General features: G+C 43.5%; 1 protein-coding gene across 3 annotated transcripts in view; it reads left to right on the top strand.

Annotated features, from left to right (window-relative positions):
* LOC143289823 (uncharacterized) overlaps positions 1-22,336 on the top strand; it is a 135,687-nt gene that overhangs the window by 32,922 nt on the left and 80,429 nt on the right. For all 3 annotated transcript variants that reach the window (XM_076598998.1, XM_076598997.1, XM_076598999.1), the window contains exons 7-11: positions 4,772-4,938; positions 10,858-11,062; positions 12,436-12,783; positions 13,458-13,567; positions 15,931-16,025. In XM_076598998.1, coding sequence (XP_076455113.1) covers positions 4,772-4,938; positions 10,858-11,062; positions 12,436-12,783; positions 13,458-13,567; positions 15,931-16,025 — 925 coding nt within the window. The remainder of the gene's footprint in view (positions 1-4,771; positions 4,939-10,857; positions 11,063-12,435; positions 12,784-13,457; positions 13,568-15,930; positions 16,026-22,336) is intronic.

The following is a 22,336-nucleotide window of genomic DNA, read 5'->3' as shown; positions in this document are numbered from 1 at the left end:
CCACCTCCCCCTCACACAACACACACACACACACACACACATGCACAGAACTCTCCTGACACTTGTGTACACTTACACTCTCACGCATGCACAAACACACTCAAAAACATAGACCCACACATACACACAAACACACACATACACACACGCACAGAGGCTGCCACTGATTGGCCGCAAGAGGGATGGGAAAAGATCTCTGATGCCAAGAATGTGGCGTCTAGTGTGTTGCTCAGTCTACTGTATTTGGAAAAGCCCAAAGAGACTCTGTTCCGTTTTGAAGAAATTTGCGCAATGTTGGTTTGGAAATGATGCCGATATTTGTTTGATTTGCAAAGCATCGTGCTCTACCTTTCATGTTAGACTTACGGCCGATCCCGCTCTCTGCTTTTATTTCTTTGAGGCGATCGATGGTGTGATGGCCTTGTACCTGTTCTTTTTGATATTCTTTGACTTTTCTGAGGATTTCCGATTTTCCTAGATGTAGGCCGCTCGTTGGTGTTGCGTTACCAGCAAGTCTGTCAGCTCGCTCATTTCCCTTAACTCCTGCATGTCCCGGGCAGTATGACCATGTGATTTTTTTTTATCTGAAAGTTGCGCATTGCCTTATGCCACTCTGGGCTTCCCATTCCGTTTTCAATTTTCTGTATGAGGTTCATTGAGTCTGTTAGAATCATGGCATGTTGGTTTCCGGGCGTATGGATGGACGATAGCCACTGGAGGGCATGTGTCACAGCTTCAACTTCCATCGTTAGGCTGGAGGTTGTGACTTTGTAGGCAGCATTCTCTTCCCTAACTGTTTTTCCATTTTGTTTCGCAGTGAATCCCCAACCGGATTGGTCTTTGGTGACTGAGCCATCTGTGTATATGATGATGTCCTCTTCTTTACTGTTTTCTTCTATGAGTAGCTTCACTTCCACATCAGTTTTGCCCTCTGGCCATTCCCGACAATGTCTTCCTAGAGTGGGTGAAATGGCCGTGTTGAATAGATGGTTGAGGTTTTCGGGGTTTTTCTCCCATTCTTTTGTTTCTTTCAGGTCTTGTAGTCGGCATACTAGCTGGATTGTGTCTTCTGCTTGCCCCATCCATGATCTTCCTCGCCCTAGACGGCTGCCTTTTGGTTCTTTGACTGCGTCATGCAGTGGGTTTTGAGGGTTTTCTAATGCTTTGAAGTAGGTCTTGACCTGTTCTAACTTGTTTCTGGCCTGCACTGAAGGAAGGTCAAGCAGGTATCGCATGGTTTCTGTGGGCGTGTCTTTTGTTGTTCCAAGGATCAGCCTCATAGCTTCATTTTGTACTCTTTCTAATTTTAGGAGGTTGCTTTGAGACGGTGTTGTTAGCCCAAGTCCGTAGTCGATCACACTGAGGACGAGTGATTGGTATAGCAGGAAGAGGTGGCGTTGTTCAATACCTTTGGTTGCCATTGCCTTTAAGACTGAAAGGCCTTTTTTGCATTTGAGAACAGTATTTTCCGTATGTTTTCTGAAGGTCAGCATCCTGTCGAAGTGTATTCCTAGGTAGCGTAGGCATTCAGTTTTCTCGATCTGAATCCCATCGAATGACACAGAAGGTGGTGCTTTGCTCGCGGTTCTGTTGTTCAGGGTGCACAGCAACGTTTGGGCTTTCGCTGGATTGATGGAAGATCCTGTGTCTTTGCACCATTGAGCAATATTGTTTAGTTGTTTCTGGACGGCTTTGGTTCTTTTCTGAGCATCTTTCGAAGTTTTGAAGACCAGGCCATCATCCGCAAGAGTAAGCACCCGAGCTATTCCATTGTTGTTTAAGTCTGCAAGGCCCTTCGTGTAGACATTGTAGAGGACAGGAGAGAGCGGAGACCCTTGTGGCAGTCCCATGGATAGTTTAGAAGGTGCAGACATCCTATCTCCGAGGCGTAGGACGACGGTTCTTTCCTGAAGCGCTGCTGCTATCCATCTTGTCAGTGTCAAACTTACTCCATACCTTAGTAGCAGCTCCATGAGGTGTGCAAACTGGACTTTATTGTAGGCATCTTCAAGGTCGATTGCTACTGCTAGTGTTTCTTCTTTCCTTTGAAATCCTTCATACACCTCATATGCAAAAGCAGCTGCATTTTCCCATGTGGACTTGCCTGTTCTGTAACCACCTTGATTTGAAGGGAGAATGTGCCTGTGTTCAAGATCCCTTGCAAGTTTTCTGGCTATCATGCGTTCCATGAGCTTTCCAGCGATGTTTTGCATGGTTAGGATCCGGTGGCCGCTTACCTGATGATGGTCCTTTCCTGGTTTTGGTATGGGTTTTAAGAAGCTGTGTGTCCAGTCCTCCGGCACATGTCCATTGTGGAAACTGTTTTGATATAGATTGAAAAGTTTGCTTCTGTCTTCTTCCGATAGTTCCTTGATGTCCGAGTAGCGAACTTTGTCTGGGCCAGGGGCAGATTCTTTCTTGCATTTAGCTATTGCTTCATTTAGATCATCTATTGTCAAGTCATCATCAGGTCCAGTCTGCATAAGGGTTTGGTTTAACTCCTCAACATATTTCTTTTTCTCATCTAAGTTTCTTTGATCGCTCTGTTGTATGAAACGTTTGAGCAGGGCGGATCCTTTTTCTTCGTTTGTCTTAAGCTTGGTTCCGTCAGTGTCTACCATGTCTGGGGTTGTTGTTGTGCACGTTTTCCCTTCCATGCGACGATAAAATTGCCAGAACTCTGTCAATGTTGAGTCATAACTGAGTGCCTCGCAAAACTGTTTCCACTTGTCATTTTTGGCCTCTTGAGCAATGGTTTCACACTGTTTAGTTTTTTCTTTCATTTTTGTTTCAATATCTTTGTCTGGAGATGGTTTTGTTCTTTCTTTTTGCCAAAGTTTGACAGCCGCATGTTTTTCTATCCAGGCTCTCTCTGTGTCGGTATTCCACCATGGGGGCTGAATAGTTTGCATCCTGTTCAGTGCCGTTCTTTTGTTTCTTCTGCGTCTTGATTTTTCGATGACGGTTGTTTATTTGGTTTCATACTGAAATGGATCACGCGGTTTCATGCAGCGTTTATCTGACAGTTTCTGTAGACTGAAAACTACCGGGAGGTGGTCACTGCCTTGGTGTGGAAGCGTCTCTGCATTCATTTCTGCTCTGAATTTTGGAGATGTTAGAGCAATGTCGATCACACTGTCACTGTCCCCTTGTCTTGTTCCAAGGCGAGTTGGGGATGTGGTTGTTAATGGGCTAAGAAGAATTTCCCCTATCATTCCTTCAAGTGCGAGTCCTTGTGGGTTGGTGTTCCGCTGGTCCCATAGCTTCGATCTTGCATTGAGGTCTCCACAGATAATGACTGAGTCTCCAAGTTCGTTCTCTATTTCCTCTAAAAAGGCCCAATCCTCTTTTGTTGTGCAGGTTCCTGGGTGAACATAGGCATTTATGAGCACGATGCTTTTGTGAATTCCGTCAGGTTTTTCGAGACGCACCCCCACTAGTTCACATGAGTTGCTACACCATTTCTCTAGATTTATGGTGGAAACTTTGTTTTTTTAGGTTTTTGTTCAGTATGATTGCTACTCCTCTTCCTTCATTCCTTTGAAAGACTGTGAAATTCTCAAAATGTATTGGTCTGTCTGCACTTGTCCTGGTCTCTTGGAGACATAAAATGTCAAAATCATATGCCAATTTCTCAATTGTTGAGATTCTCATTCTCGCGCTGGAACAATTCCAACTGCCGATTCTAAAGAATTTCTTTGACAGCCGCTCTGCTTTTGTCATGTAATGATAATAATGATAAGCGAATATGGTCATATTGCAGCTAATAAACATGGGACATGGCAATAGTCATATCGCAGCTAATTAACATAGAATATGCCTACATGGTTAATTTGCAGTTACTAAAAAGAATAATTATACCAATACAGTCATATTGCAGCTAACAAAACACAGAAGATTCCAATGTGGTTATATTGCAGTTTATAAACAGACTATACCAGTGTGGTTATATTGCAGTTAATATACAAAGAATATGCCAGTAGAGCCACATTGCAGCTAATGAACATAAATTAAATATCAATACAGCCATATAGCTGCTAATTAACTAAATTTATCCCTGGTGAGGGCCACCCTGTTGCACCTTTACCAGATGATTTAAAAACTAAAAGGGAAGACAGAATTTGACATGGTACAGCCAGATACAACTGAATTTGCTGAGGGACAGTTCATATTTCCTGGGCACCAAAATCAGAACACAAAATGCCCCCGTCCATAAAAAAAAGAAATAAGTAAAAAGGAAAAAAAAAGGAAGTTGTGTGTCTATAGGTGAAGGGACCTGGAAGACAAAAACTGAGAAAGGACAAAGACCAAGACAGTGATATAAAAGAAGAAATATATAGCTTTCAATTTCCTAAAGGTGGTGATACTATTCATATTGAAATAGCTCCAGGCATTCCATGGGAGAGAGTGGAGAGGGTGTATGTGGAGGGCAGGGGGGTGTTCACATTCCTCCCTTCCCATGTGTGCATGTGTGAGGCCGCATCACTCACGAGTCTGTGTGCAGGAGTGTTGATTGATTGAATGATTGATTGATATGGATACTTAAAAAGTGCCTATCCTCGGCCGGAGACCTAGCTCTAAGCGCTTTACAAACACGGGGTCATTTACACAACAGGCTGCCTACCTGGGTAGAGCCGACTGACGGCTGCCATTGGGCACTCATCATTCGTTTCCAGTGTCATTCAGTCAGATTTCAGGCATGCACACATACACACTCAGACAAATATGTAACATTTTACATTTGTTGATGTTACATGTGTGTTGGTTGCAGGCGCCCTGGTAACTGTGTCCCTCAGTGACTCGGACCTGTACCAAAAAGTGATGCAGGCCTGTGACACCACCAGGACACAACAACTGCCTTTTGCTGAGATCACCCCTGTGGCCTTTGTGCCCTGGACCAGCCTGACATCCACACAGAAAGGCCTTCTTATTGATTTGGTCAGTATGCCTTTCACGATGAATGATATGCTTTGACAGAAAACAACAAAAATATGAAGACTTTTGAACTTTGCATCACTAGCTTTCATCATTGTGGCCTTCGCAAAGGATTTTTGTCTGTTGTCTAAGTCGGAAACATTTTCCATGCTGTTCACATGAACAGTACAGTCATAAGTTAACTATGTATTTATTAAATGATTGTTCAGTATGACATACACATTTATCATCTGTATATGCAGCATGACATACATAACCTGTGCTGTTTTTTTTCCATGATCTTTTTTTACAATTGTTTTCGACAAGACAACGGTTCATCTGTAATGTTCTAGTTTCAGTTTAACTCTTTATGGTAACGCCAATTTGTATGGAATTAAACATAATTTGATTTAACAAAAGCAATACATGTTTCTATTTCATATCTGTTTTCTGATAACTTATTAAATACATTGAAATAAGGTATTTCTTCTCTCATTTGTAGAATTTAGCAAATGTATTCAAATGAGAGGAACTAATATTGAAATGTGCTGGATTCCCTCACACTGTTGGCTTTTCCCTAATGAACGTGCAGATCATCTTGCAAAGCTTGGAGCTAAAAACGCTTTAAATGCAATTGAACTTCCTCATCGTTTATCGTCATCAGAAATGTGTAATATTGTTGAAAGAAATATGCAAAATTCCTTTATGTCTTTAGAAGTTAACACTTCTACCATATAAAATGCTAAAAGAACTGGCAGGGCTGTTAAGAGCATGGCATTTAGGTTATTACTAAATGCCCCATACATAAAATGTTGTGAAAATATTGAATGCATTTGCAAGGGACCTTTAACGGTAGAGCACGTTTTAACTCGCTGTTTAGCAATGAAACCTTTTTTGCCTCCAGAAATTGCGGAACACGTGTTACCAGTTTCAAATGTTAACATTTTTTTGGAAAAAGTTATATATTTCAAACTATTCTTTATTAAAGTTAGCTAGCTATGTGTTAAATAGTCCATTTGCTTGTTTATTGTAGGTCCCCACACGAACCTCTTTTCAAATAATAATCTACAGAAGTAGTGCATACAATATTTGATTATTGATAATTTTTTGTCCTAATCCCGCTTCCCCCGTCCCGCCTCTCACACACACCCTTCCACTATTATGTTTTTTTCTTTCTCCACTCACTGACACTCACCCTCTCCATTTTAGATTTTGTACTGTATCTTTTCCACATTCTGTTCTCTCTCTCTCTCTCTCTCTCTCTCTCTCTCTGTCTTCCTTTCTTAGTCCCCTCCTCCTTGCCCCCCCCCACCGCCCGCCCCTCCCCTCCACCTCAACCGCCCCCTTTTCATTCGAATATACAGAAATGTCGATTTCTAATTAATAATAACAGTTATCATTATGATAGAATGATAATAATCCAAATGATGATAATAATATCATTTATTTTCAGTCTAATATCATCATCTCAGATGAACAGACTATAAGTAAATAAACGAAACGAATTATCTCATTTGTAGAATTTAGCAAGCAGCAAAAGGAAGTCCAATATATTAACGGATACAAAATGTGTCTGATTTACTAGAATAGCCATTGTCTCATTTAAAGAGGAGACGTTTCTTTACATTTATTGTTGGTTTATTGTTCAGACTGTTTCCAGAAAACATGCACATTTAACAAAACATAAGTGCAATGATGCCATTCTCAGTATGGTATAGAGTATCTCATCAGTTTTGACTCCCGTGTATCATGGTGGTTGTAGCTAGTGCTTTAATTTCTGAATATTCTGGATCATTCTGAATATCTTCTTCCAGTTACATTCTGTATTCAATTTGTCATTCCACCTTTTACAAAATATCTCCAGAAGAATATCATATCTACAAATACACTACCCAACCCCCAAAGATCTGATGACTTTCAAGATTCCATCGCAAGATTTTATCACACGTCTTTTGAAAATCAATACTCATTAACAATCCCTGCATATTTGTCTCATTTAGATTGTAGATTGTTGTATATTAGCCTATATTACCCCTTGTATATGGTGGTGTGTGTCCATCGAGATCGATGATGACCATCGTTGTCATCCAGCTGGGGGATGGGGGTGGGGGGTGGGGGAGGGGGGATGCTCATGAATCTATCTGTGAATGCGCAGATGGCTAAATAGTCCAATCTGCGCACGAAATATTCGCTGACAGTTGGGGCAGACAAAGACAGGCATATCATTGTCAGGGAGCTTGTTTGCCCGTGACTTTCTGGCCTACCTCTTCTGAACACCTGCAGCAGTCCTGTTGGCCTGGCATAACTTGGCGCCTTTGTGCACAGCAGCGCGCTATTTGTCACGGTCCACTGCAGATTCCTCCCAGGAGTCAGGGTTGATATCAAACGCTTTCAGAGAGACTTTCAGAGTATCTCTGAAGCACTTCTTTTGACCTCCGTGTGATCTCTTCCCTTGTTGCAGCTCGCCATAGAAGAGCCTTTTGGGCAGCCGATGGTCTGGCATGCGCGCCACGTGTCCAGCCCAGCGAAGCTGGGACTGCATCAGGATGGTGAAGATGCTGGGAAGGGTGGCTTTTGCAAGCACCTCCGTGTCTGGGGTCCTGTCTTGCCACTTGATGTTCAGTAGCTTCCTGAGGCATGTTGTGTGGAAGTGGTTCAGCTTCTTGGCGTGTCGTTGGTACACTGTCCAAGTTTCGCAGGCGTACAGCAGTGTGGGGAGAACTACTGCTCTGTAGACCTTTAGCTTGGGCTCAAAACCAATGCCTCTTCTATTCCAGACATTTGCATAGAGTCTACCAAAGGTTGCGCTTGCTCTTGCAATCCTGACGTTCACTTCATCGTCGATGGTCGCATTTCGTGACAGTGTGCTGCCCAGACGCTCAGACGGCTGCCAAACTCCATCGCTGCTCCTGTCGATGAAGAACGACCCTATGGCCTGAACCGCCTGCGTGCAGGTCTGCGGCTGTGACTGCCAGTGTACCCACACCTGTCGTTTCGTCGCTCGCCTGTCGCCACAGGACTTGGGGGTTATGAAAGGATGAAGGATGAAAGGTCATTAAGGATGACTGATGACTTGCGCGATGAGTTTAAAGTGAAGAGGAGTTGCGCAACATCGACCTCACTCTCTCGTCCGGGTTCAACAATTTCCAGTGGCAAGACTAAGTCGAGACGACTGGAGGATGAGCACGGATGCAGTGGATGACCAAGATATCCTTTCGGTGTCTCATCTTGCTCTCTGCACTCCACAGTGCGTTGCTGTAACCGCCTTCCTCTCCGTTGAACCGATAGGTTTCTTCCGCAGATTCTGCCAGATCCAGACTTCGCATGCATGGGTAGACACACCCCGGGGGCCAACTGCGTGTGGCATGCACACAGCACGGTGGAGTTAGATGGCCGGCGGTGGCTCTCCTGAGCCGACGCCCTTTTATGGATCTCGTTTTTAATTCCATAAGGGTGTCTAGCCACCCGCCTCACCAGTCCCGGAAGGGAGCGGTGGGAGTGCCAGTTTAGTCCCCGGCAACCCGACCCTGAACAGGTTGTACTGGATTACAGGTTACCTGTAGCAGATCTAATGACCTGACCTGACAACTAAATTGTGCATATATTGCAGATATGAATCCTATTCATCAGTTAGACTGGGCAGTACTAAATCCGTCACCATTTCTTTTTTTCATGTACCTGTTGATAAAAGTTATTTACTTCCTGCATAATGTCCTTGGAATTTGTTACAGTATTGGCATACTCATCTTGCACATTGATCATTTGCTTACTAATGTAATTCCGTTTTACTAGTCCACAAGAATGATCAGTGATCTTTTGTCATGAACAGAAAAGAGGTCTGTAAATTACCCTTTTTGATCTGACAAAAGCTTTTTTACACGGTGAGCAGGAAAGGCCCTCGGACAATCCTTGAGAAGCTAGGTTGTCCACTGAAGTTCATCACTGTGGTCATGCAGCTCCACGAGGTCAGCTTGGCCAAGTCAGACATTGAAATGACATCTCCCTGCTCGTCCAAATGTCCGATGGGATGAAACAAGGCTATTTACTAGCTCCCATGCTTCTTCAGTATGACACTAGAACAAGCCACTCGGGGCCTGGATAAAGCAGAAGGGGTCTAATCTGCTTTCACACTGATGGAAACCTCATTAACCTGAGTCAACTGCAAACCAGTACCAAGACACTGAAGAGTGTGATCAAAGAGCTTTTATTTGCTGTTGCTGCTGCTATGGTAGTGCACACTGAAATAACCTTATCTTGTATCACTTCTTGTTTCACAAGGTCTTAAGTCAGCCAGAAGGAAACTGACGTTCTTCACCAGCCCGCTGAGGTGCTCAGGAAAGCAAAAATCACCAACATTGAGGTGCTCAGGAAAGCAAACATTGAGGTGCTCCGGAAAGCAAAAGTCATCAGCATTGAGGCCATACTATTGAAGATCCAGCTGTGCTCGGTGGAACGCATCTCAAGAATGAAAGGCACATCGTACCCAAGATCATTCTATGCGGTGTCATCTGGTCACCACAACAGAGGAGTTCCACAGATGTTTTACAAAGACACATTGAACCTTACATCTTGTGACATCAACACCTGCCAGTCGATTACTCAAACCGTTCACTGCAGTGCCTGGCACCACGCCATCCACCAAGCAGCCAGCACTTTGAAGCAAACCGTTGTGCCGGTCTGGAGGAGAAGAGAAGAAAGCGAAAAGGGGGAACAAACAGATCCCACCACACACCTGACAGGGAAAGAGGGGAACAAACAGATCCCACCACACACCTGACAGGGAAAGAGAGGAAACAAACAGATCCCACCACACACCTGACAGGGAAAGAGGGGAACAAACAGATCCCTTCACACACCTGACAGGGAAAGAGAGGAAACAAACAGATCCCACCACACACCTGACAGGGAAAGAGAGGAAACAAACAGATCCCTTCACACACCTGACAGGGAAAGAGAGGAAACAAACAGATCCCACCACACACCTGACAGGGAAAGAGGGGGAACAAACAGATCCCACCACACACCTGACAGGGAAAGAGAGGAAACAAACAGATCCCACCACACACCTGACAGGGAAAGAGAGGAACAAACAGATCCCACCACACACCTGACAGGGAAAGAGAGGAAACAAACAGATCCCACCACACACCTGACAGGGAAAGAGAGGAAACAAACAGATCCCACCACACACCTGACAGGGAAAGAGAGGAAACAAACAGATCCCACCACACACCTGACAGGGAAAGAGGGGAAAAGAGGGGAACAAACAGATCCCACCACACACCTGACAGGGAAAGAGGGGAAACAAACAGATCCCACCACACACCTGACAGGGAAAGAGGGGAACAAACAGATCCCTTCACACACCTGACAGGGAAAGAGGGGAAACAAACAGATCCCACCACACACCTGACAGGGAAAGAGGGGAAACAAACAGATCCCACCACACACCTGACAGGGAAAGAGAGGAAACAAACAGATCCCACCACACACCTGACAGGGAAAGTCTACCGTTCTCGTGTCGAACTTGTCAGCCACCAGCGTGCTAGCGCTAAACAAAAGGTATGAACTGATGTGCCCTTCACACATATATCTTCCATCCCCAAGTCATCACCAGCAACAATGGCACTGGATTGTTTTAAAGTGTTACCATGTTTATCTTGCACTTTTATAATTTCCTTACGAACACAACTCCATTTCCCATGTCCACAAAAAATGATCAGTGATCTTTTCGCCCTGACAAATCTACCTGGCTCTACCTGGTGTGTGTGTGTGTGTGTGTCTGTGTGTCTGTGTATGTGTCTGTGGTGTGTGTGTGTGTGTGTCTGTGGCGTGTGTGTCTGTGTCTGTGGTGTGTGTGTATGTGTGTGTGTGTGTGTGTGTGTGTGTGTGTGTGTGTGTGTGTTCCATGTAATGCTTTCATGACTCTTTTCTGTTCCCCAGACACAACAGGGGGGATCTACAGAACACCAGGACATAATAGGGAAGATCCGCACTCTGGATGTGATGAAAAAAGGATACTTCCTGCTGGCTGACTATGGGGTGTACACAGACCTCAACTCTGTCACACTGGAACCAGCTGATGATGATGCCAAGAAAGAAGAGTTCCTCAACACCCTGCAGCCCACAGTTCATCATCATGCATCTGGTGTGTCCTTCAAAGAGAAATATTGGAGAATTTTTGGAATGAAAACGCAGAGATCTTGAGAATGATAGTCTTTATAACCATTTTATTTTTCTCTGTGTGTCCCCCTATCTCTCTGTCCACACACACGCACTAACACACACACGCACTAACACATACACACACACACACACATGCGCGCGTGCGCGCGCGCACACACGCACACACACACACTCTCTCTCTCTCTCTCTCTCTCTCTCTCTCTCTCTCTCTCTCTAAAACTTTCAAAAACTGTGGCATCATTCTACTGCAGGAAAATCACAAGACAAAACAATGACAAGCAGACGGTCGACTGTGGCGTGCCATGTTTGTAATTCTGTTTCCAGTATTTCGGCCATTCAGTCTTCTCCATCTCACCTCAACCACCCCACTTCTCTCTAAATGTCATGCCGTTTTCCCTAATTTTGTCGCTATCTTTTTGATATTTGAATTACTTTGAAAGGATATGTGTACATGTATTCTATGTCAGTTTGTAATGAATTGTGTAAGATCTGTTCAGTAGCAAGTTTGTGCACTCACGCACTCTGTCTGCCTCCAACACAGTCACAAGGTGCCTGTGTTACTCATATACAACTTGGCAAGATCACGTGATTGTACCTAGTCAGGTGGCTGGTGCAGCAGACTGGTAGAACCGTTCAAGGTTGGACGTTGTCAGGCACATGTGCACACACCTGTCTGTTCACTGTCATTGTCGTCATGTGCCAGCTGTCCCGTGAACTGTATTGTTCAGAGTATCACATGTTGATGGAATAAGAACATGCATACAGTCACGCTGACCATCTGCCTGCCTGTCATGTTGCTGCGTGGCTTTCCCTTGGTCTCACCGGAACTGGCTGGGAGGGTTCAACACAGAATCTGCCATGTTTGGTGATACTGGAGTGACGACCACTGTGTTGTCACTCTCACCAGCAAGTTTCCAACTGGTCACTGAGTTGTCTATGGGCAGGGCACTCAGGGATTTCTCTACAATGGCTGGTAATCCGTTCACTGGCATTGTGAGATGAAACTGACTTTTGTAGCAGCTGTTTCAAACACGTCTTGTCGCCTGAGAGAGAGAGAGAGAGAGAGATTTACGTATATCATTTATACAATTTATCTTCCTTTCAATGTTCATTTGATTTGTTGGCACTATTGAGCTCTTTTCACTTGTTAGAAATCATTATTAGTAATATCATCATTATTACAAAAAATATTGTCATCATCATCATCATCATCATGTGTCATCATCATCACCATCATCATCATCATCATGTGTCATTTTCAGAAACAGATCCACCCATCATGAGAACAGGGGAAACAATCCAGAAGAAGACTATGAATTGTTTTCTTTTTTCCAGATCCGAATGAGGTACCAGACGAGCATCATGTTTTCAAAGCGGCCACAGGTGTGCCAGAGGGAGGTTCCGAAGAGGAATCCAAAGAGCAAACATCAGCTCAGACAATGCATGGTGAACGGTCACCATTGCTGGAGGGTGGTGACAAAGTATTGTCACGGGAGCATTCAGTGAGGCACACAGGTCAAATGGACGAACCCCAGCAATATCCAACAACACCGACTGCTACTGGCTACAAAACTGATCGTGAGAGAGCGGATGTGGATGTCAAGAAATATCAATTCTTCAGTTACTCTTTTCCCCATCCTTTACGTGGACGTGTGGAGACATTGCTAAACGGCCACACGCACGGTAATCATTTCCCACACAGAAGTGATGGACATTCTGTGTTTCTTGCTGTTGGTTGCTGTATCAGTCATGACAAATATAGACTCGGCACAGGCGAACACTTTACCCACTGCATATTCCGATGTTTAAACATACGCACAAAACGCTTGCATGAAAACTAATAAGATAGAATAGAATAATGATATCATAATGAAATAATTCATTTTTTTTGGTGCTGCCAGCTGCTTTAGCAGGCTGGTTGTTTTAGCAGGCTGGTTGCTTTTTTACCCCAAGAACTTTTTTTCAGTACTTTCCCATAATATCACGTCATTTCAAGGAGAGCTAAGTTTTACTAGTGGCGCCTTGAATACAGTTCCCCAATGCAGCAGTATGGATTAAAAAGCACATTGTATGATATACTGTAGAATTCATCATGCTTGAGCGGCGTGGGGGTACTGCCTCTGAACCGGTACTGATGATGGGACAGTCAAAAAAATTCATCGCATTCTTTTTGTGAAAAAGTGTGACATCGAACATTCAAAGATACTTTGAATGATTGTTGTTTTGTGTACATATTTCATATGAATTAGTGCTGGTACTTTGATAACATTTTCGGACTAGGATGATGAAGACAATATTAATAATAACGTTGATAATGAGTATGATTGATGTTTCAAAAACAATGTTTCTGTCTCAAGATCCTGATGGGCATGGTTCGTTGATGATTTTGTTTGGATCGACATCCTTTGTGGACCTGGCAGCAGCACATGGAGCCATTCGCTCAGGGGTACCTGTCATTTTTGACAAGGTAACTTAATCACATGTCGGCCTGTTGCCTACCATTTTCAGTGTGTTGAAAGGCTGAGAAAAATATAAAGGGAGAGACAGACAGACAAGCACTGACATAAATAGATGAATAAAGAGGATACATAGAGAAAGGAATGTAAGCTCTCCCCATTGTTGAGTGTTTTTGTGATGTTTGCTACACACGATGGCGAACTGGTCTTTGGTTTCTGGCAAGTGCTTCCCTTCATGTGGCAGCCAACAGCTAACAGCACACCTGACAAGCTTTCCATGGGACAAACCAGCTGTCACTTGGTGATGCCATGAATACTGACCCACCCATTGGAAGAGCTAATGGCCGACAGAGCACCTGATGCAGAAGTTAGCTGTCATTCCCCCCGCTGTCTTTCACAGCCATGTTATTTGCAACACCAGCCACATACCAGGACACGCAATTCTTGCTATTTCTAGTTTGTTTTCGCTGCTTCTGTTTTGTTTTGGAAAATTAAGACATTATAGCCTGGATTTATTTCTTTGTTGACCGCGAATTACTATATATGTTCCGTAGGTAGTGTTAATAATTTCAGATCAGTGAGCCATTACGACTTTAATTGCGGTACACATTTTTCCTCTCAGAATTAAAAAAAAACCCAACTCTGTTGATTCCTAAGCATTATTCGTTTTTATTGGCCCCTACAAGCATGTCAGGTAATTGCTAAAGTGATTTTTAGAGAACAAATCTCTGACGTACAACAGGTCCGGACCGATCACAGCCCACTTGCCCTTTGGTTATTTGTCAACGGATCTCAGGAAATATGCAGGCAGTATATGATATAGAGCCAAATGAGGTCTTCACAGAACAAAAATAACTACTGCTGATGATACATTGATCTTCACTGTGGAGAAACTAATGGTTTTCTGAGAACTGACTGAAGATTTGAACATACATTTTTATCATGGTTGTCTGTCGGGGACCTGGCATGACGATTCATTGTGTCATCTGTGGACCCACATCTGGGGTCAGAGCCCTGTCTGTCCAAAGCACACATGTGGTTGCAGGTAGGGCGTGGAACGCAGCAGGCTGGCAGGGGTAGGTACCGCTGTGTGTTGCCAATCTCAAGCTGCTGTGGCAGATGTGGTGATGTTGCTTCCAGGGATGTTGTGTGGTTTCCCCCCAGTTGGACATTATTTGTGTTCACCATGGTGGAGGTTGACAGAAGGCTGCAGCCAATCCTGTCATGGTCTGTGCAGTCTTTCCCTTCATGATGCAGCGTGTCATGGGCATGTCAAGTCTGGTGGAGTTCATCCCTCTCCAGTCCGGATTTCATTGATGGGTTTGCTCCTCACATGAGTCAGGTAGCGCTGGCTTAAATGATTATCAGTAGCAGAGGAGAACCTCTGACCTCAGTTAAGAACATGACTTGTGTTTAAGAAAGGTTTACATGGAGCCGGCCATGAAACTATATCCTGATCACAACTGTCATCCCAAAGTTGATAAAAGGAATCTGCAGATCCCGTGGTTGTAGCTGCAGTCTCTCCTGTAGATTTTCTTCAGGTGAAACAAACCTTCTTTTGGGGAAGGAAGGGCTTGATTTGTGTCATATCATGCAAACGTTGCTCCATAAGTGCTAGAGAAATTCATCCAAGATTTTTTTAATGGACCTTTTTTTAGGTTGTTGTTGTTGCTGCTGTTTATTGTTGTTGTTATGTTTAGTTTCCAGTGCTTCACTGATTTTTCTACAGGGGGTTTTGGTGCTTGTGTTCAGCTGTTTGAAGATTTTAAAAAAAGAGAATCCTATGTGTCTGCAATGTTCTATCACCAGTGTTAAGAGATCTAACTTCTCTTTAGGGATATTTGCTTCATGACAAGTCATTATCAAATCTTACTCTTGGGGGGGAAAGCACAAAGCTCATTGTTTTTTCCCAAAGAAAGTCTCCAAACTGAATGGTAAAAGATTTTGAACTGACTTTATTTCACAAAATGACTTGAATTAATGGTTACATTAAGAAAACTAGTCATTGATTTATTCTTCTAATAATGTTAACATAATGAGGTAGATCAAGAATAATAGCAAAAAGAGAAGAAGAAAAGGGCAGAAAGAGAGAGAGGGGGGATTGGGGGAGGCGGTAGCTGTCTCATAGTAATGCTGAAGATGTGAGAAAGACAATGGAAGAGCAAAGAAAGACTAAGAACAAGAGGAGAAATGAAGGAAGGAAAAGTAGAACACAGTCTGATGATGGTGATGATGATGATGATGGTGGTGGTGATGATGATGATAGTGGTGATGATGATGATGGTGGTGGTGGTAGTGGTGGTGGTGGTGGTGATGATGATGGTGCTGCTGTTGCTGCTGCTGCTGCTGCTGATGATGATGATGATTCTTTCAGCATGGAATTGGTGCTACAGCCCTACTTCTTGAAGTGATGAAAGATGTCGACCAGAAAACTGACAAAGGAACTGCTGATCTGGTTTCTGACAAGCGGTATGAATTATTTTCAGACCAAATTGTTTTCTCCTTATCTTTAAGATGCGTCATTTTCTTCTTGTTGTTATCGTTGTTGTTATGTGTGATGGCTGGGGTAGTTGTGGCTGTACTCAAGGTATATATCGCGGGTGTCCCCAAAAAGTGAACCTCTTTTTGACAAGTATTTTCTCAGTGACAGAGAAACTGAATTCATTGAAAAGTTTCACACAGTAACCTTAGGGTATCATCAATAAGTCTGCTAAATATCTAAAAGTTCGGACGCCAATTATGCGAGTATTGTCAAATTCAAAACAGCATGTAAAAAAACCAATATCAGAGCTGTGCAATGTGACCTTCATCATGTTCATGCCAGCTGCCAGGTGTTGGCATCTGTGAATCAGTGTCAGTCTATGAATAGCCTGTCTGGGTGTCAAGTCTATTGATTTTTTTGATTTTTTTTTTATTGTCGTCTGTATCCAAAATCAGTTCTGTCCTAAGGATCAACCATGCCTTTGAGTGAAAGTGATAAAATTACCATTGAAAACTGTTTCAAGGAGAAAGGCTGGGTGGAAGACGGATCGTAAAGGAATTTCCAGGCAAGGGGTGGAGTCATGTCACTGTGAATAGACTTATCGCTAAAATACGCACTACAGGGTCAGTAGCACGTAAAATTGGCAGTGGGAGACACAAGACTGCATGTTCGGGTGAGAACAAGGACCGTGTTGAGGAACTGATTCAATCCCAGGAGGAGAACCCAGGGACCCACAAATCTCTTAGAGAAGTTTCAAGCGATTTACAAGTGAGCAAGTCTTCTGTGCAAAGAATGGTGAAAGAACTGGAGCTGAAGCCCTTCAAGAAGATACGGGTATCAAGGAGGGACCAAATTGTTAGAGGGAAAAGAAAAACTCGCTGCCGTAATTTGAATGACCGCTACTCGGCCACTGATGTGAAAAGGATCATTTTCACAGACGAGAAAGAGGACAGAAGAAACGCTACCAAGACTGCCTCAAAGCGTCCCTCAAAATCCTGGGCGTCGACATCAACACGTGGGAAACACTTTCTCTAAACCGTCCAGCTTGGCACAGCGTAATCACCACAGAAGCCCGTGCAGCTGAAGCCAGGCACATCACCGAAGCGCACCGAAAGCGTGCTGTGCGCAAGGCCCGAGCAGCAACCACTGCCACAACAGCACCCACTCACTTGTGTCCCACATGTGGGCGAGACTTCAGGGCCCGGACTGGCCTCACCAGTCACCTCTAGACCCACTGCCACTGATCTTCTATCTGACTCTTGAAGCCATGGTCGTCTTCGAATCTGAAGGACGAACATTATCACGTCACTTTTTTAACAAACATCATCACATCACTTTTTTGCATTAATTGTAAAGTCGCTTGAGCGTTGGAAGGAGTTATATAAATTCCCATTATTATTATTATTATTATTATTATCATCATCATCATTAATGTAAATGTGATAGGCCTACAGATTGGGTGAGCGAAGTGTACACAGGGGGTATATTCCAGCCAGGAGGGATAATAAATTGCCTAGGACACTTCCTACCCGGGGTAAGAACCAGCCAGGGATAAGTTTCAGCCTGTTACACCGGCCCTGGACTAAGAGAGAGAGAGATAGATAGATGGAATGATAGATAGATAGATATAGTTATAGGTATAGTGATATATAGATCGGCCTCTCCAATCAAGGAAAGCCGCAGCTAGACCAGTCTAGCATGGAGAGGGATGGGCTCCGCCATGCTTTTCTGCCCAAGACTCACCGCATGAATGACGACCACTACTCAACCCATACCGGCTCGGTCGTCACCCGGGTCAACAAGGACCGCGCCTTCCATTGCAAACCAGGGTGGAGGTGACAAATGTGCTACTGGTGGACCACACAACAACAAGCTCCGGGCCAGGAACAACATCTCTATTGGCACGTGGAATGTCAGAACACTAAGGACGCCAGGAAAATTGGAAGAACTGACACATGCAATGAACAAATATCGCTGGCACATCCTAGGACTCTGTGAAACACGATGGAAAAACATCGGTGAAATACCCACACTTGAAGGCCACAGACTATTTTGCAGTGGTAGAGAGGACAAACACGAACATGGAGTAGGGTTCCTGATCCACAAAGACATTGTTAACACTGTCATGGGCTGCCGACCAATATCCAGCAGGCTCACTACCATCCGCCTGAGGGCATCCCCATTCAACATGACCATCATACAAGCATATGCTCCAACATCTGATCACAGCGATGATGAAGTTGAGGAGTTCTACGAACAACTACAAGAAACCCTTGATCAGACACCAAAGAAAGACATCATAGTAGTACAAGGTGACTGGAACGCCAAGATCGGAGAAGACTCCTACAACACCTGGAAGGGCACATGTGGACGATATGGTAACAACGCTACAAATGAAAGAGGTTTGAGACTCCTGGAATTTGCCTGCTTCAACAACCTGAAGATAACAAACACATTTGGACCACACAAAGCATCCAGAAGATGGACATGGCACAGCCCTGGAGGAGATCACCACAACCAAATAGACTACATCATGGTAAAGAAGCGTTTCCAGTCTAGCGTGAACATTGCCAAGACAAGAAGTTTCCCAGGAGCTGACATTGCAAGTGACCACGACTTGGTAATGATGACCTTCAAACTCCAACTGAAGAAAACAAGGAAACAAAGCTTCTCAAGACTGAAGTTCGACCTGGAAAAATTGAAAGATCCTGAAGTACAAGAGGCATTCCAAGCCATGATTGGTGGGAAATTCGCGCCACTCATCACTCTCGATGCAGATGACGCCGACCTGGATACACTCGTAAGCGACTTCAACGCAGCTGTAACTGAAACAGCCCAAACAACTCTTGGAAAACAACGCATCAAAAAGAAGCCCTGGGTCACGGACGACATCCTACAGCTGTGTGACAAACGTAGAGACCTGAAAAAGAAAAAGAATGAAGAAGAAGGGGCAAAACAGTACAAAGCAGTTAACACCGAAATCAAGAGAAGCATGAAGAAGGCAAGGGAGAATTGGATTGAAGGAAAATGCCAGGACATAGAGGAAAACCTGACAAGAAACAACAGCAAGAAAGCCTACCAAGTTGTGAAAGAACTTACCAACACAAGGCAAGGTAGAACTATGTCCAACATCCAGACCAAGGATGGAAAATGTCTAACAGAAGAACAAGACATCCTAAAGCGATGGACAGAATACTGCTCAGAGCTATACAACATACAGACCACAGGTGATCCAGCAATACTGAATGTTCCACCAGCCACTGATAACAGTAATCACCCCATACTCCGTGAAGAAATAGAGGCAGCAATAGTATCGCTGAAAAAAGGGAAATCGGCAGGAGTGGACAACATCCCATCAGAACTGGTCCAAGCAGGGGGTGAAGTTATGATAGATGTGCTACTGAAAATCTGCAACAAGATCTGGCAAACAGGGGAATGGCCCACACCGTGGACACAATCACTGATCATCACCCTCCCCAAAAAGGGCAATCTCCAGCAGTGTCAAAACTACCGCACCATCAGCCTGATTAGTCATCCCAGCAAAGTCATGTTGAAGATCCTGCTTAACAGACTGAAACCACAAGCAGAAAACATCATTGCTGAAGAACAGGCAGGTTTCAGACCAGGAAGGAGCACAACTGAACAAATCTTCAACTTGAGGTTGCTATGTGAGAGGTACCATCAACACCAACAAGACCTCTACCACGTCTTCATTGATTTCAAGAAGGCATTTGACAGGGTCTGGCATGCAGCTTTGTGGGCTACCATGAATCTGTACAACATTAACGCCAACCTGATCAGACTGATACAGCACCTCTATGACAAAGCCACCAGCGCCGTCTACCTCAACAATAGCATCGGGGACTGGTTCAGAACCACAGTCGGAGTGAGACAAGGCTGTCTACTCTCCCCAACACTCTTCAACATCTTCTTAGAAAGAATAATGACTGACGCACTGGAAGAGCATGTAGGAACAGTCAGCATAGGCGGCAGAACAATCACAAACCTACGTTGTGCCGACGACATTGATGGACTGGCTGGAAAAGAAGAAGAACTGGCAAGCCTGGTCAAACATCTAGACAAAGCCTCCACATCGTATGGAATGCAAATCAGTGCGGAGAAAACCAAACTGATGACTAACAACACCAACGGCATCAGCATTGACATCAAAGTCAACGACGAAAAGCTTAAAACAGTCCACAGCTTCAAATATCTGGGAGCAATCGTGTCAGATGAAGGATCTAAACCAGAAGTACTCTCGAGAATTGCCCAAACAACAATGGCACTCAACAAGCTGAACACCATCTGGAACAACAAAAACATCGCTCTCGGCTCAAAAATCAGACTGATGCGTTCCCTGGTTATATCAATATTGCTCTACGCCTGCGAGACTTGGACCCTGACTGCAGACATCGAGAGAAGAATCCAAGCTGTCGAGATGAGATGCTTTCGTAGACTACTTGGCATCTCCTACAGAGACCACATCACTAACACGGAAGTGAAGAACAGAATCCAGCAAGTATTGGACCCTACGAAGACCTTCTGTCCATAGTGAAAAAACGCAAACTTAGGTGGTATGGACACATCTCCTGATCATCTGGTCTTGCCAAAACGTTCCTACAAGGCACCGTACAAGGAGGCAGAAGAAGAGGACGGCAGAAGAAGAGATGGGAAGACAACATCCGGGGGTGGACAGGCTTGACGCTCGGTGACGCCCTGAGGAAATCAGAAAACCGTGAAGAGTGGAGAGGGGTGGTGGCCAGGTCAGCAGCGGTGCCCCAACGGTCTGAACCCAGACTACGGGAGAGGAGAGGAATGCGAATGCGAATATTTTATTCAGATTAGGCCACAGCCTCTGAAGGGGGTATTACATAATCATATACGAAGAATATTTATGATATGAACATACATTCTAAACAAATGTAAACAAAATAACAGTATAACATGAAACATATGATTACATCCTAAGTTGTACAAATATAGAGTGGCCTCAGTGCTTTGTAGACAGATAAAGCCAAGTTAGTCAAGACAGTTTCATTTCTGGATGGCATAAGCAGATTTAATCTAAGAAGATATGGGTTTTGATAATACTTGGGTTCAATCAATTTCATCGTTACATCATGCAAGACAGAACAGAACATAATATGGATTTAATTTTCTTCAAATGCATCACTTAAACAACATGAAACATTCATTGAACTTTTACCCTTATAATAGTTATATCTGTATCGATGACAGGCTATATCTGACACACCAAACCTGAATTTTGATGATGCACTTCTGACATATCTGTTCATACTAATCAAAATATGTGGTTCCACGTTATTACCAGTCTTAAACATTCTGTATTCTAAAAACCTATCACTAGTCTGGATATGATCCTGCCAATTCTGTCACCTACAATTAATAATTCCTTGCTTGAAACATTTAAGAAATCCACTAATACTTTCAACACCCTGATTATCCCACGCATATGCAAAGCCATGTGTATACAAACATTTACATACGCTAGTCACCCACATCTTTTTACCATTATTATCTAAGCTTAACAATATTTTATATGCTTTGCAAGGTAACCTGTTATTGCCCATCCTTGTTAATTTTAGCCAGTAATTCACACACTTTACAATTATAATTTCAGCCAGTAATTCACACACTTTACAATTAAATTGGATATCTTCCGAGTTCTCCATGAACAAAATCATTAGGTGTTTGATTATCAATATTCAAATAACGTTGCACAGCAAATAGATGATTTTTTTTCAACATCAATACCACATGCCTATATTTCAGCACCATACTGGAATGTCGGTTGTAATTACGAGTCCAAAAGCTTTGTAAAATATTGTATGAATTACAGTTAAACTTATATATAATATGAAGAATAATTGATAAAGCTGTCTTTGCTCTATTCGTTACTTATCCTGGTTGAAAAGAAAAAAACAAGATACTTATAAACATTTACTACACTGATTTTTTCATTACCATAAGTCCATGTCTCATTTCTAGATAGATAACCTCCCTTACAAAATACACAATATTGGTTTTATCCATGTTTACTTTCATTTCTAGCCTCATTGCTGCAGGATTTAAATTGTTAAATTGATTTTCCAACCCTATCACTGATATAGATAATAAGATAATATCATCAGCAAAAAGCAACATCAACAACTCTATTACATCAAACGATACCCCATGCCGCCCATTTTCAATCATCTCTAATGCAAGCTTATTAATGAAAAGAGAACAAAAACAGGAGAGAGAGAGAGAGAGAGAGAGAGAGAGAGAGAGAGAGAGA

This window comes from Babylonia areolata, chromosome 14 (genome assembly GCF_041734735.1).
Source record: "Babylonia areolata isolate BAREFJ2019XMU chromosome 14, ASM4173473v1, whole genome shotgun sequence".
Taxonomy (NCBI): Eukaryota; Metazoa; Mollusca; class Gastropoda; order Neogastropoda; family Buccinidae; genus Babylonia; species Babylonia areolata.
Note: the sequence above shows the minus strand (reverse complement) of the source record. Positions and strands in the feature narration are given on the sequence as shown.